The following is a 14758-nucleotide window of genomic DNA, read 5'->3' on the forward strand; positions in this document are numbered from 1 at the left end:
GCTCCGGCGAGTGGGACGCCCACGACCCCAACATGGCGAGCTACCGCTTCCTCGTCCAGAAGTTGTCTGGATTCTTCGCGGGCTGCAAGTTCCTCCACGTCCCGCGCGCAGAAAATGAAGCGGTCGACACGCTCACAAAAATCGCCTCATCCCGGCAGTCCATTCCTCCTATGTCTCCCTCGAGCATCTACACAGGCCATCCATCAAGCCGTCTCCGGACTCTGAGTCCATCCATGTCCCAGACGACCCGGCCGCGCCTCAACCCGGCCCAGGGACTGCTCCAACCGACCCGGCCGTGCCTCAACCTGGCCCGGGGACTGCTCCAGCCAGCCCGACCACACTCCAACCCGGCCCTGGGGCCGCTGAACACGGCTCGGGGGCTGCCACCCCAGAACCCGTCGTGATGGCCGTCCTCGCCGGGGTCGCGGCACCATCCTAGGCCCTGCCCATCTCGGAGTTCCTGGAAAACGGGGTCCTTCCCATGGACGAGACCGAAGCCCGGCAAGTACAGCGCCGAGCGTCCGCCTACAGCATCATCAACAACGAGCTCATCAAACGCAGCTCCACCGGCATGTTCCAACGTTGCGTCGAGCAGGACAAGAGCATTGAAATCCTCCTCGACATACACCAGGGCGAGTGCGGGCACACGCCGCCTCGCGATCCCTGGTGGCCAAGGCTTTCCGCCATGGTTTCTACTGGCCCACGACCCTCGAAGATGCAGAGTCGCTCGTCCACAAGTGTGAAGGATGCCAACGCTTCAGCAAGCGCAGCCACCAGCCGGCGTCGGCACTCCGGACCATCCCGATCGCCTGGCCCTTCACGGTCTGGGGACTCGACATGGTGGGACCCTTCAAAACCGCTTGGGGCAGCATGACGCATTTCCTGGTGGCGGTGGACAAGTTCACCAAGTGGATCGAAGCAAGGCCAATCAAGAAGCTGGACGGCCCAACGGCCGTTCGATTTATCAAGGACATCGCGGTGCGCTACGGCATGCCGAACAGCATCATCACGGACAACGGCACCAACTTCACCAAGGGCGCGCTCACGCAGTACTGCTCCGTCTCCGGCATCCGCCTAAACCTGGCTTCCGTCGCACATTCGCAGTCCAACGGCCAGGTCGAGCGGGCCAACGGTCTCATCCTATCCGGCACCAAGCCGCGACTCGTCGAGCCGCTCATCCGTTCACCCGGTAGTTGGCTTGACGAGTTGCCGGCCGTCCTCTGGAGTCTCCGCACCACGCCAAACAGATCGACCGGGTTCACCCCGTTCTTCCTCGTGTACGGAGCAGAAGCCGTCATCCCGACCGACGTCGAGTTTGACTCACCGCGCGTCACGATGTACACGGAAGCCGAAGCAAAAGAAGCCCGTGAAGACGGCGTCGACCTGCTCGAAGAAGCGCGTCTCCTAGCGCTCAGTCGCTCAGCCATCTACCATCAAGGTCTGAGGCATTACCTTAGCAAGAAGATCAAGCCCCTCCCTTTCCGAGAGGGAGACCTCGTCCTCCGACTCGTCCAAGAGCAGACTGGCCAACACAAGCTGTCCTCCCCATGGGAGGGCCCCTTCATCGTCAGCAAGGCCTTATGCGACCGCAACGCGTACTACCTCATTGACACCCGCAAGACAAACAAGCGCAAGAGGGACACCGCCGGCGAAGAAACAACCCGGCCATGGAATGCGGAGCTCCTCCGCCCATTTTACAGTTAGCCGAGTGCACGTATGTATCGCTGCCTTTTGTAACCATCTGAAACTATGGGGTCCCCGAACGACGCTCGGGGGCTGCCCCCTTTTGCGACCAGGCTATTGTGTCTCCTACATTTGTGCACTACTTTACTCTTAAGCGAAACCCAGCCACCGGGTCGACTCGCTCAACCCGGGGGCTCGGGGGCTGGCCGGCTTGGCCACCCGTCATTTTTCCTTAGCAGTTCTCAAACGCGTTGGATCGCCATAAGCTTCTCGCTTCGCCCTAAGCCGCAGATCAGGCTTCGGCTGTCGACTGGCAAGCAGATGAGTCCAAAGCACCAGCGCACCACGAGCACTAAGTCAAGAACCCGGCTCTGCCACTATAAGTTGCCGCACGACCGGCTGCTCGCCAACCCGGCCCCGCCGGATTGCCGCCAGCCGGCCTAGTGGGTGTTTCGCTTGCGCTCAATGTTTTAAAAGACTAAGTATTGAACGCTCCTCTCAAAGGCCAAACCCCTTGTCACGGACCAAAGCCTTGGCCGTCAGACTCGCGGGGGGAGCCCAAAGGGGGAGAGTTACAAGAAAACGACTCTAAAGACGAAAAGCAAAAGCGCAGGCATCCACAAAGTTTATGCATACCGCCGGATCGCCCGACCCGGCCTCACCATTTTAAGTTGCCGCACGACCGGCTGCTCGCCAACCCGGCCCCGCCGGACTGCCGCCAGCTGGCCCACTGGGTGTTTCGCTCATGCTCAATGTTTCAAAACCTAAGTAATGTACGCTCCTCTCAAAGGCCGAACCCCTTGTCACAGACCAAAGCCTTGTCCGTCAAACTCGCGGGGGGGAGGCCCAAAGGGGGAAGGTTGCAAGAAAACGGCTCCAAAAAGGAAAAGCAAAGGCGCAGACATTCACGCAGCTCATACATCATAAATTTAAACAGGCCCAAGGCCAGAGTTCATTACACCCAGTCAAGCCCCAGTGGGTGGGTGGACCTGCTACCTAACAGAAATCTGTGATAAGTTAAAAATTCAGGCGTCCCCATCGCCGGATCGCGCAGCTCCCGGGTCCGCAGAGGTGCTGGTATCTTCCTCCCCGACGTCCGCGTCGCGGTAGATGCCTGTCTCCTCAGAACTGCCCTCCAGGTCATCCAGAAGCAGGCCGTAGTCGTCAGCAGGCACGACTCCGCCGTCTTCCGCCCACTCTAGCCGGAACTCGTCGTGGAAGGCGAACCCGGCGATATAGCTGGCCCGAGCAGCAATCTGGCCGGCTTCCGCCTGTAGCTGGCTCTCCGAGCCGGCTCGCTGGCCCATCAGCGCGTCCAGCGACAAGTCCGGATGCCAAGATATCACGAACCTGAGCGCCATCTCGGCGCCAACACGGGCAGCGGACACTCGCCAGTCATGGAGCCGCTCCGGGCCCGCCTCCAGCCAGCGCGCCAGCCTTGTGAAGCTGCTCGGCGTGATGGAACCCGGCCAAAGGGCCGCCATCATCGCCGCGCCGGCCTCGGAGAGACGGCCCATCTGCTTGATCAAGACTCACAAACGGGCCTCGGCAGTGACAACGATCTCCGGGAAGGTCCAGGCCACCCGCGGGTCCGTCCCGGAGCTGACGATCCCTTGCGGGTCGCGCTGAAAGCAGACCGCCTCCTCCGCTAGCTGGTGTGTCTCCGAGAAGGCCCCTGCCAAGAAGGAAAGCAAGTCAGAAGAAAATTACTAAGGAAGAAGAGCCGGAGTCCCAACCCGACAACAACAAAATTCAAGGAAAGCACTTACTGGAGAAGGACTCTTCCAGGTGCTGCGCTTCGAGCAACGTACCGCGCCGCTCCCGGGCAATAATGCGGTCACGCTCCTCCAGGTCGGCGACCTTGGCAAGGGCCGCCTTCAGCTCGGCGTCCTTGTCCTCGGCCGCCTTCACGGCCTCCTCGCGGAGCCGGGTCTCCCCCTGTCGGGTCTCCTCCGCCGTGGCCACCAGCGCCTTCAGGCGCTCCACCTCGGCCTGAAGCTGCCCCTTGTCGTCGGCCTGAAGCTGCCCCTTGTCGTCGGCCAGCTTGCCGCGTTGCTGGTCCGCCTCGGCAAGGGCCTGCTGCGCCTCCACGACCTTGGTGGCCTCCGCCTTGAGGCGCTCCACCTCTGCCTCGAGGCGGCTCTTGTCGCCCGCCAGCTGCTCCCGCAGCCGGCCGGCTTCGTCGAGTGCCTGCCAGGCTCCCGCCGCCTCCGCTTTCGCCTTCTCCACCTCGGCCCCGAGCCGGCCGATGTCTGCGACAAGCCGGTCATAGTGAAAACCGGCCCGAATCAGCCGGGTCCTCCAAGACAGCACCTCGGCTACAGAAGAAAAACTCAGGAACAAAGACTATTTTAAGATTCGACCCAACTGCTACGCAGTTAGCCCGAATCTCGGGGGCTACACCCAGTGGGTGCGCTAGCGCGCCCCACTAGAAAAGAGCATGAAAAAGAAGTACCTGCCACGACAAGGAGCTCCTCCTCCTTGGCGGCAAGCCTCTCCTTGAGATGCCGGTGCGTCTCAAGGAGCCGGTTGAAGACAGTGACCCGGTAGGAGTCCAGTTGCTACGAAAGACGACGATTAGTGCAAGACAGCAAGATAAGATTTGACCCAACTGCTACGCAGTTGGCCCGAATCTCTGGGGCTACACCCAGTGGGTGCGCTGGCGTGCCCCCACGAAGGAGAAAACAATGAAAAAGAAAAGCAGAACGCAATCGGAAACTCACAAAGACGACGCGCTCCAGCTCCTGCGTCGCCTCAACCTCGGCCTGGGCGAAGGCCTGGATCCGGTCCGTCCGCCCCCGCAGGCGGCGGGTCACGGCGGCCATCGCCGCCTTCTCCTGGGTCGGAGGACCGAATGGGACCTTGCTGGTCCCGCTCCGCGACGGCCGCGGATTGGCAACCAGCGCCCACCAGACCTGAGCACCAGGGCGTGCTCTCCACCGGCCGCCTCCCCTGAAGCCGGCGCCTTCTCCGGCGCCCTCTCCGGCACCGACGCCGGCTCGATGGGCGGAGTGGCCTGAGGCTCCACCACCAGCGGCGCCTCGCTGGCTGGCGCCCGGGACGCCCCCTCCTGCGCCGTCTGCGCCGCCTCCTCCAAGACGGCGTCGCCGCCGCCTCCATCGGCCCCCTCCCGCTCGACCACGTCGATTCACGGTGGGGTGCCGTCCTCGACAACCACGACCTCCCGGTCGAGGTCCATCATGTCCGCACGGCCGCCTTGGCTGTGCTCCCCCTCTGACGCTGGCACGAAGACCGTCGTCGCCTCCATCGTCCCCGCCGGCATCTCCGGCCACGCCGCCTCCTTGCCGGCTCGCGCCCACGCCGTCGCGGCGCTGACCCAGGCCTGGGTCGACGCCGCCTCCAGCTCCGCCTCAGCCCAGTTCCGGTCCCGCTAGACCAAGCCCTCGGCGTCGGTCGCGTCCAGACCGAGGTCTGGATCCACCGGCGCCTCCTCCCCGTCTCGGTCGACGGTACCGGACCGGCTCCTCCAGAACGCGGCACCCTCAGCGGACGCGGCATCTGCCGCCACCAACGCCAACGAGATCGGCGACCTGAAGCACAAGACAAAAGTTACACCGAGTCGAGCGGAGTCGCTCAGCAACTCGGCTCGAACGAAACAGCACTTACCCCGGCACCACCGGAACGACGGTCCTTGCCGCCCTCTCCTGCGGAGCGCCGCGCGTCCTCTTGGCGGGCGTCTTCGCGCCTCCGACCGAGTCTGCCGCGTGCTTCGTGGTTGGAGCCCACGGCAGGACGCTGTCCTTCCCATGCGGGCGCCTTGCCGTCACCGCCCCCTGGGACGACCCGGCTCTGGCCGCGCCGCCGCCTCCTCCACCCGGCGCCGCTACATCAACAGCTCGCGTCAGCGTCCCCAAAGCCGACCCACAACTGGTGACTCAAGGAATATAAACAAGACTCACCTACTCGGTGCCCTGCGCACGTGTCGGCGGCTGCCGCCTCCCCTCCGCCATGGGCCTCGAGCTCCTCCGAGGCGACCCGCACCACCTGCGCCCGCGCCCGGTCGTAAGGATGCCGGATGGCGTTCAGAAGCACCTCTCGCGTCGCGTCGGGGCGGATAAGAAGATAAGCAGCAGCGAAGTATGGAGACCAGGGACTCACCAACGGTGCCGGGTTTGCGCGGCTGTACGGGGCCTTCCCGAACTCCCAGTTAACCCCCAAGTTGGCCCTGGAGATGTCGTTGACCCAGCGCACAACTTGGTCCGCCGCCAACCGCGTATTCGCCATGCGGTTGGGGTCTTGAAGGCCGGTCATCTAACCGATGAGATGGCTGCACTGCTGCAGCGGCAGCACCCGCCGGATGATGAAGGCGGTGATGAGGTCGGTGCCAATGAGCCTCTCCCGCTGCTTCATCACTGACACCCGCTCACACAGGTTGAGCACATCCTGCGATGGGTGCTTGGGGTAGTACCCCCAGTTCAGCTTCCCCCACGGCGGCGAGTTGATGAACGGCGGGAGGTTGATGCGGTCCTCGCCAAGGTTGCGGATGTAGAAGAAAGAATTCTGCCATTTCCTGGCAGAATCCTCCAGCGGCACCTTCGGGCAGCCGGCGCCCGACAGCTTGGAGATGACTGCCACCCCGCACTCGGACATCTCTCCAGCCTTTGGCCCCTGCTGCTTCAGGGAGAAGAAGCGCACCCAGAGGTCGATCGAAGGTTCGACCCCCAGGTACCCCTCGCAGAGGGTGACAAAGCCGGACAGCTGCACGATGGCGCCGGCGCCAAGATGGTGGGGCTGGAGCCCGAAGAACTCCAGGAAGTCACGGAAGAAGCCGCTCGCGGGAAGCCCAAACCCGCGCTTGAAGTGCGGCAGGAAGACCACCCACTCCGAGCCCTCGGGCCGCGGCTCCCGCTCCCCCTGCGGGAGGCCCACCTCGACCTCCTCCGCCCTCGGCAGGCGCCTGGTGTCGCGGAGGTAGGCGATGTCGTCAGGGGTGACGGTGGAACCCATCCACGACCCTGATGGCAGCGCCATCGACCCGAGCGCGGAAGAAGAGGGAGGAGAAAAGGAAGAAGATGGCGAGAAAGCTCTGCTTAAGACAGCGGGCGTCGCAGCTAGCGGCGGTCGTCGGAAGCAGAGGGAGGATGAAGAGGCAGGGGAGCGTGAGCGTGAATGATCTCCGCCGCCCCCTTCGCCCCCAATTTATAGGCCACGATTTGAAACGTGGGGAAGTGGGATCGTTTGCGCTCGCCCCTCCCACTTCCTCGCAGTAAGTGCGCACGTACGCATGCAGTAACTAGGGCTGGGCATTCGGTTTATATGGTTAATACGGTTCGGTTTGTTCGGTGTTTTATAGTTTCGGTTTTGAAGAAATGGAAACCGAATTAATCACACAATATTTGGAAACTGAACCATATTAACCATAATATATCGGTTCGGTTTATTCGGTTAACCGAAAAACCAAAATACATGCACTCATCAGTATATATCACAAGAGCTAGCAACCTTAACATCAGTCACTGCTTTATTCGGTCAATCAAACTAGTGAACATAATTAAGTGTAAAATCACATGGGGCGTTACATGTATTATGTACGGAAGAATATGTGTGATGCGTGTAAACTAAGCAACTCATGCACTAATGGATACACTAATTGCTAGTTACTTCCATATCCAAGCGCCGGGCATGCATACATACTCCTACGAGATATTGCATGGATAGAAATCTTAATAAGTACTTGCTAGAAGAATACGGCCATTGACTATGTTGCATGCAAACACTAGTAAAATAATCTAAACAGAATCAATTAGCCATGTTAGCATGGCGTTACGTAGGAGTACTTGTTAGACTGTAAGATTAGAAACTCATCTAGCGGCTGGCCGGACGTCTGCCACAACCTATTTGCCAGAAGACGCTACCTGATTTACTTTCTTTAGAGAGGAAACCCCCTATGGAGTGACGGTTGACAGCTAGTACGTGGGAAGTGGGAGGGTGGGGCGAATACTGCTAGGTTGGATCGATAGGAAAATGGCCCCCGCTGCACTTTCAAAAACAAGGTATTGCATAGGGTATCGTACATATCGGTTTTTTCGGTGTATTCGGTTTTTGGACACTGAAAACCGAACAGAAACCAAACACCGAACAACCTTAAAATGTCCCACCGAACCAAAAATCGAACCACCGAATTAATGGATAAATCGGTTAATATGGTTCGGTTCGGTTTGGTTTTTCGGTTTTCGGTTCAACAGTGCCCACCCCTAGCAGTAACTGCTTGGGGAATGGCAACCGACCCTCGGACACCGCAATAAATCCATGCGCGTGGGCCGAGGGTGCGCGGCGGCGGGCCCCAGGCCGTCGCCCAGTCCCGTCACGCGCGTGGCCTGTCAGGCCCCTCCGGCTCCCAGGCGCCACGTGGCGGCTGCGTGAAACCCGAAAGATTGCCCAAGATTCGTCGAACTCCTGGTTTCCCGCCACAGGAGGGATGCCGTGATCCGGCTTCCAGAAGCCGGCACAAAATGGGTGTTGCCGGACCCGGCGGTCACCAAAATCCGCCTCTACAAGGGCGGAAACTGCGAAGGCCCTCCCATCAAAAGACGGCGGACCTTCACAGCTTCGGGGACTACTGTCGGGGGGATGAACCCCAGGCAGGCAACGGAACCCGGATCCTTTTCAAAAACAACGGGCCCAACATCGCCCCTCGATCTGGCTCGCCCTTGGCCAGGTCGCCCAACCCGGCCAGGCCCTACGACCCAGCCAGGCTCTGCAACCCAGCCAGACTCCTCGACTCGGCCCCAACAACCAAGCTCAAGACTTCTCCAACAAGCCAGCACCGCCCTTGGCATGTTCTCCAAACTCGGCCAAGGGTCAGCGACCGTCCCATCCCAGCCGTACGTTGGGACGACTCTCCGCCAACTGATGACCGAAGCCACAGTGTCATGCCCATGCCTCTGGTCAGCTGGTCGAGGCAACAGTGCCCCCCACCTACCCGCTGACCAGGGCTGGCGTGGCAACAGTGCACCCGACGTCACCCATGACGCCGGCAAGCGGCGACCTGATGGAGCACCACTGTAGCCGACTCGACTCGCCTCGCCCTGACGACCGACAAGACGGCACACAGTGCCCCGGGGGTGCATGGGGCTCGCGCCCGGCGAGCCCTGGCACCCGGCGGGTCCCAGCACCGGGTTCCTAGACACTGACGACCCGACCCTACGGCCTTGTAACATTACCATTGTATCCCGGGGGCTTGACCTATAGAACCCCCCAGGAGCCCTCACGCATACGGGCAACTCCTTCATTCGCACAAGCGATCACCCACACACGCCTAGCAAGCAGCACCCGAGGAGAGGGAGCTGCCTAAGCCCTGGCCAGCCTTCCTCCTTCCTCCATACAGCTCTAGGAGCAACTCTGTACTGTTACATATAAACCACTCTTGGCAGGACTAGGGGTGTTATCTCTCCGGAGAGCCCCGAACCTGGGTATGTCTTGCGTCCCGCACTCGCTCATGCCGACCTCGCCTCTGGAGCCCACCACTGCCCTCGAGCCTCCTCCTATCTTTAGCCATCCCATGGCATCTGTCGTGCGCCCACCACGACAGTAAGTCTATATAAAACTATATGCTTTGGTCAACTCATCAGAGCGTATATTCCAACTCCGACATGCTTGCACCAGTCCATAGATGGATCGTTGGAGCTTGCACATTTTGTTCGCACATTTAGGATCGACAAAACCTTCTGGTTGCATCATATACAAACTCTTCTTTAAGAAATCCATTAAGGAATGTAGTTTTGACATCCATTTGCCAGATTTCATAAAATGTGGCAATTTGCTAACATGATTCGGACAGACTTAAGCATCGCTACGAGTGAGAAGATCTCATCGTAGTCAACACCTTGAACTTTGTCAAAACCTTTTTCAACAAGTCTAGCTTTGTAGATAGTAACACTACTATCAGTGTCCGTCTTCCTCTTGAAGATCCATTTATTTTCTATGGCTTTCTGATCATCGGGCAAGTCAACCAAAGTCCACACTTTGTTCTCATACATGGATCCCATCTCAGATTTCATGGCCTCGAGCCATTTCGCGGAATCTGGGCTCATCATCGCTTCCTCGTAGTTCGTTGGTTCATCATGGTCAAGTAACATGACCTTCAGAACAGGATTACCGTACCACTCTGGTGCGGATCTCACTCTGGTTGACCTACGAGGTTCGGTAGTAACTTGATCTGAAGTTACATGATCATCATCATTATCTTCCTCACTAATTGGTGTAGGAGTCACAGGAACTGACTTCTGTGATGAACTACTTTCCAATAAGGGAGCAGGTATAGTTACCTCATCAAGTTCTACTTTCCGCCCACTCACTTCTTTCGAGGGAAACTCCTTCTCTAGAAAGGATCCAATCTTAGCAACGAATGTTTTGCCTTCGGATCTGTGATGAAGGTGTACCCAACTGTCTCCTTTGGGTATCCTATGAAGACACATTTCTCCGATTTGGGTTTGAGCTTATCAGGATGAAACTTTTTCACATAAGCATCGCAGCCCCAAACTTTAAGAAACGACAACTTTGGTTTCTTGCCAAACCACAGTTCATAACGCGTCATCTCAACGGATTTAGATGGTGCCCTATTTAACGTGAATGCAGTCGTCTCTAATGCATAACCCCAAAATGATAGCGGTAAATCAGTAAGAGACATCATAGATCGCACCATATCTAATAAAGTGCGATTACGACGTTCGGACACACCATTACGCTGTGGTGTTCCAGGTGGCGTGAGTTGCGAAACTATTCTGCATTGTTTCAATTGAAGACCAAACTCGTAACTCAAATATTCTCCTCCACGATCAGATCGTAGAAACTTTATTTTCTTATTACGATGATCTTCCACTTCACTATGAAATTCTTTGAACTTTTAAACTGTTTCAGACTTATCTTTCATCAAGTAGATATACCCATATCTGCTCAAATCATCTTGTAGGTGAGAAAATAATGATACCCGCCGCGAGCCTCAACACTCATCGGTTCGCATACATCAGTATGTATTATTTCCAATAAGTCAGCTGCTCGCTCCATTGTTCCGGAGAACGGAGCCTTAGTCATCTTGCCCATAAGGCATGGTTCGCAAGCATCAAGTGATTCATAATCAAGTGATTCCAAAATCCCATCAGCATGGAGTTTCTTCATGTGTTTTACACCAATATGACCTAAACGGCAGTGCCACAAATAAGGTGCACTATCATTATTAACTTTGCATCTTTTGGCTTCAATATTATGAATATGTGTATCACTACAATCAAGATCCGACAAACCATTTTCATTGGATGTATGACCATAGAAGGTTTTATTCATGTAAACAGAACAACAATTATTCTCTAACTTAAATGAATAACCGTATTGCAATAAACATGATCAAATCATATTCATGCTCAACGCAAACACCAAATAACACTTATTTAGGTTCAACACTAATCCCGAAAGTATAGGGAGTGTGCGATGATGATCATATCAATCTTGGAACTATTTCCAACACACATCGTCACCTCGCCCTTAACTAGTTTCTGTTCATTCTGCAACTCCCATTTCGAGTTACTACTCTTAGCAACTGAACCAGTATCAAATGCCGAGGGGTTGCTATAAACACTAGTAAAGTTCACATCAATAACATGTATATTTAATATACCTTTGTTCACTTTGTTATCCTTCTTATCCGCCAAGTATCTAGGGCAGTTCCACTTCCAGTGACCATTTCCTTTGCAGTAGAAGTACTCGGTTTCAGGCTTGGGTCTAGCTTTGGGCTTCTTCACAGGAGTGACAACTTGTTTGTCATTCTTTCTTGAAGTTTCCTTTCTATTCCTTTGCCCTTTTCTTGAAACTAGTGGTCTTGTAAACCATCAACATTTGATGCTCTTTCCTGATTTCTACCTTCGCCGATTTCAGCATCGCGAAGAGCTCGGGAATTACTTTTGACATCCCTTGCATATTATAGTTCATCACGAAGTTCTAGTAACTTGGTGACAGTGACTAGAGAACTTTGTCAATTACTATCTTATATGGAAGATTAACTCCCACTTGATTCAAGCAATTGTAGTACCCAGACAAGCTGAGCACATGCTCACTGGTTGAGCTATTCTCCTCCATCTTGTAGGCAAAGTACTTGTCAAAGGTCTCATACCTTTCGACATGGGCATGAGTCTGAAATACTAATTTCAACTCTTGGAACATCTTATATTCTCCGTGGCGTTCAAAACATTTTTTAAGTCCTGGTTCTAAGCCGTAAAGCATGGTGCACTAAACTATCAAGTAGCCATCATACCGAGCTTTTGTCAAACGTTCATAACGTCTGCATTTGCTCCTACAATCAGTCTGTCACCTAGCGGTGCATCAAGGACATAATTCTTCTGTGCAGCAATGAGGACAATCCTCAGATCATGGATCCAATCCGCATCATTGCTACTAACATCTTTCAACTTAGTTTTCTCTAGGAACATATCAAAAAATAAAACAGGGGAGCTAAACGCGAGCTATTGATCTACAACATAGATATGCTAATACTACCAGGACTAAGTTCATGATAAATTAAAGTTCAATTAATCATATTACTTAAGAATTCCCACTTAGATAGACATCCCTCTAATCATCTAAGTGGTCACGTGATGCAAATCAACTAAACCATAACCGATCATCACGTGAAATGGAGTAGTTTTCAATGGTGAACATCACTATGTTGATCATATCTACTATATGATTCACGTTCGACCTTCCGGTCTCAGTGTTCCGAGGCCATATCTGCATATGCTAGGCTCGTCAAGTTTAACCCGAGTATTCTGCGTGTGCAAAACTGGCTTGCACCCATTGTATAAGAACATTGAGCTTATCACACCCGATCATCACGTCGTGTCTCGGCACAACGAACTTTGGCAACGGTGCATACTCAGGGAGAACACTTGTATCTTGAAATTTTAGTGAGAGATCATATTATAATGCTACCGTCAATCAAAGCAGAATAAGATGCATAAAGGATAAACATCACATGCAATCAATATAAGTGATATGATATGGCCATCATCATCTTGTGCCTTTGATCTCCATCTCCAAAGCACCGTCATGATCACCATCGTCACCGCGCGACACCTTGATCTCCATCGTAGCATCGTTGTCGTCTTGCCAACTATTGCTTCTACGACTATCGCTACCGCTTAGTGATAGAGTAAAGCAATTACAGGGCGTTTGCATTTCATACAATAAAGTGACAACCATATGGCTCCTGCCAATTGCCGATAACTCCGTTACAAAACATGATCATCTCATAAAATAAAATATAGCATCATGCCTTGACCATATCACATCACAACATGCCCTGCAAAAACAAGTTAGACGTCCTCTACTTTGTTGTTGCAAGTTTTACGTGGCTGCTACGGGAAGGCAAGAACCGTTCTTACCTACGCATCAAAACCACAACGATATTTCATCAAGTTAGTATTGTTTTAACCTTCAACAAGGACTGGGCGTAGTCACACTCGGTTCAACTAAAGTTGGAGAAACTGACACCCGCCAGCCACCTGTTTGCAAAGCATGTCGGTAGAACCAGTCTCGCATAAGCGTAAGCGTAATGTTGGTCCGGGCCGCTTCATCCAACAATACCGCCGAACCAAAGTATGACATGCTGGTAAGCAGTATGACTTTTATAGCCCACAAATCACTTGTGTTCTACTCGTGCATATAACATCTACACATAAACCTGGTTTCGATGCCACTTTTGGGGAACATAGTAATTTCAAAAAAAAATCCTACCCACACGCAAGATCATGGTGATGCATAGCAACGAGAGGGGAGAGTGTCATCCACGTACCCTCGTAGACCATAAGCGGAAGTGTTATGACAACGCGGTTGATGTAGTCGTACGTCTTCACGATCCTACCGATCCAAGTACCGAACGCACGGCACCTCCGAGTTCTGCACACGTTCAGCTCGGTGACGTCCCACGAACTCATGATCCAGCAGAGCTTCGCGGGATAGTTCCATCAGCACGACGGCGTGATGACGGTGTTGATGATGCTACCGACACAGGGCTTTGCCTAAGCACCGCTATGATATGACCGAGGTGGATTATGGTGGAGGGGGCACCGCACACGGCTAAAAGATCAACTGATCAACTTGTGTGTCTATGGGGTGCCCCCCTCCCCGTATATAAAGGAGTGGAGGAGGGGGAGGGTCGGCCCTCTCTAGGGCGCGCCATAGGGGAGTCCTACTCCCATCGGGAGTAGGATTCCCCCCCCCCTTCCAAGAGGAGGAGTAGGAGGGAATGAAGGAGGAGAGAGGGGGAAGGAAAAAGGGGGGCGCCGCCCCCCCCCCCTTCCTTGTCCAATTCGGACTAGGAGGGAGGGGGCGCGCGGCCTGCCCTGGCCGCCCCTCCTCTTCTCCACTAAGGCCCACAAGGCCCATTATACTCCCCGGGGGGTTCCGGTAACCCCCCCCCCCGGTACTCCGGTATTTGCCCGATATCATCCGGAACCTTTCCGATGACCAAATATAGGCTTCCAATATATCGATCCTTATGTCTCGACCATTTCGAGACTCCTCGTCATGACCGTGATCATATCCGGGACTCCGAACTACCTTCGGTACATCAAATCACATAAACTCATAATACCGATCGTCACCGAACGTTAAGCGTGCGGACCCTACGGTTCGAGAACTATGTAGACATGACAGAGACTCATCTCCAGTCAATAACCAATAGCGGAACCTGGATGCTCATATGGGTTCCTACATATTCTACGAAGATCTTTATCGGTCAAACCGCATAACAACATACATTGTAGCCTTTGTCATCGGTATGTTACTTGCCCGAGATTCGATCGTCGGTATCTCAATACCTAGCTCAATATCGTTACCGGCAAGTCTCTTTACTCGTTCTATAATGCATCATCCCGCAACTAACTCATTAGCTACATTGCTTGCAAGGCTTCTAGTGATGTGCATTACCGAGAGGGCCCAGAGATACCTCTCCGACATTCAGAGTGACAAATCCTAATCTCAATCTATGCCAACTCAACAAGTACCATCGGAGACACCTGTAGCACACCTTTATAATCACCCAGTTACGTTGTGATGTTTGGTA

The 14758-nt window shown here is 54.5% G+C and overlaps 1 protein-coding gene across 1 annotated transcript; it reads left to right on the top strand.

Annotated features, from left to right (window-relative positions):
• Positions 1–990: 990 nt before the first annotated feature.
• On the top strand, positions 991–1704 carry LOC109740093 (uncharacterized). Its single transcript, XM_020299124.1, has 2 exons — positions 991–1189; positions 1289–1704. The coding sequence occupies exons 1-2, from the start codon at positions 991–993 to the stop codon at positions 1702–1704; spliced, it is 615 nt and encodes a 204-aa protein (XP_020154713.1).
• Positions 1705–14758: the final 13054 nt, after the last annotated feature.

The sequence above is a fragment of the Aegilops tauschii genome, chromosome 1 (assembly GCF_002575655.3).
Source record: "Aegilops tauschii subsp. strangulata cultivar AL8/78 chromosome 1, Aet v6.0, whole genome shotgun sequence".
In the NCBI taxonomy this organism is placed as follows: Eukaryota; Viridiplantae; Streptophyta; class Magnoliopsida; order Poales; family Poaceae; genus Aegilops; species Aegilops tauschii.

Coding starts and splice junctions, on each gene's coding strand:
- LOC109740093 (XM_020299124.1), top strand. CDS start 991: ATGCCGAACAGCATCATCACGGACAACGGCACCAACTTCACCAAGGGC. Junction 1,190..1,288: donor GCCGCTCATCCGTTCACCCG/GTAGTTGGCTTG, acceptor TGTACGGAGCAG/AAGCCGTCATCCCGACCGAC.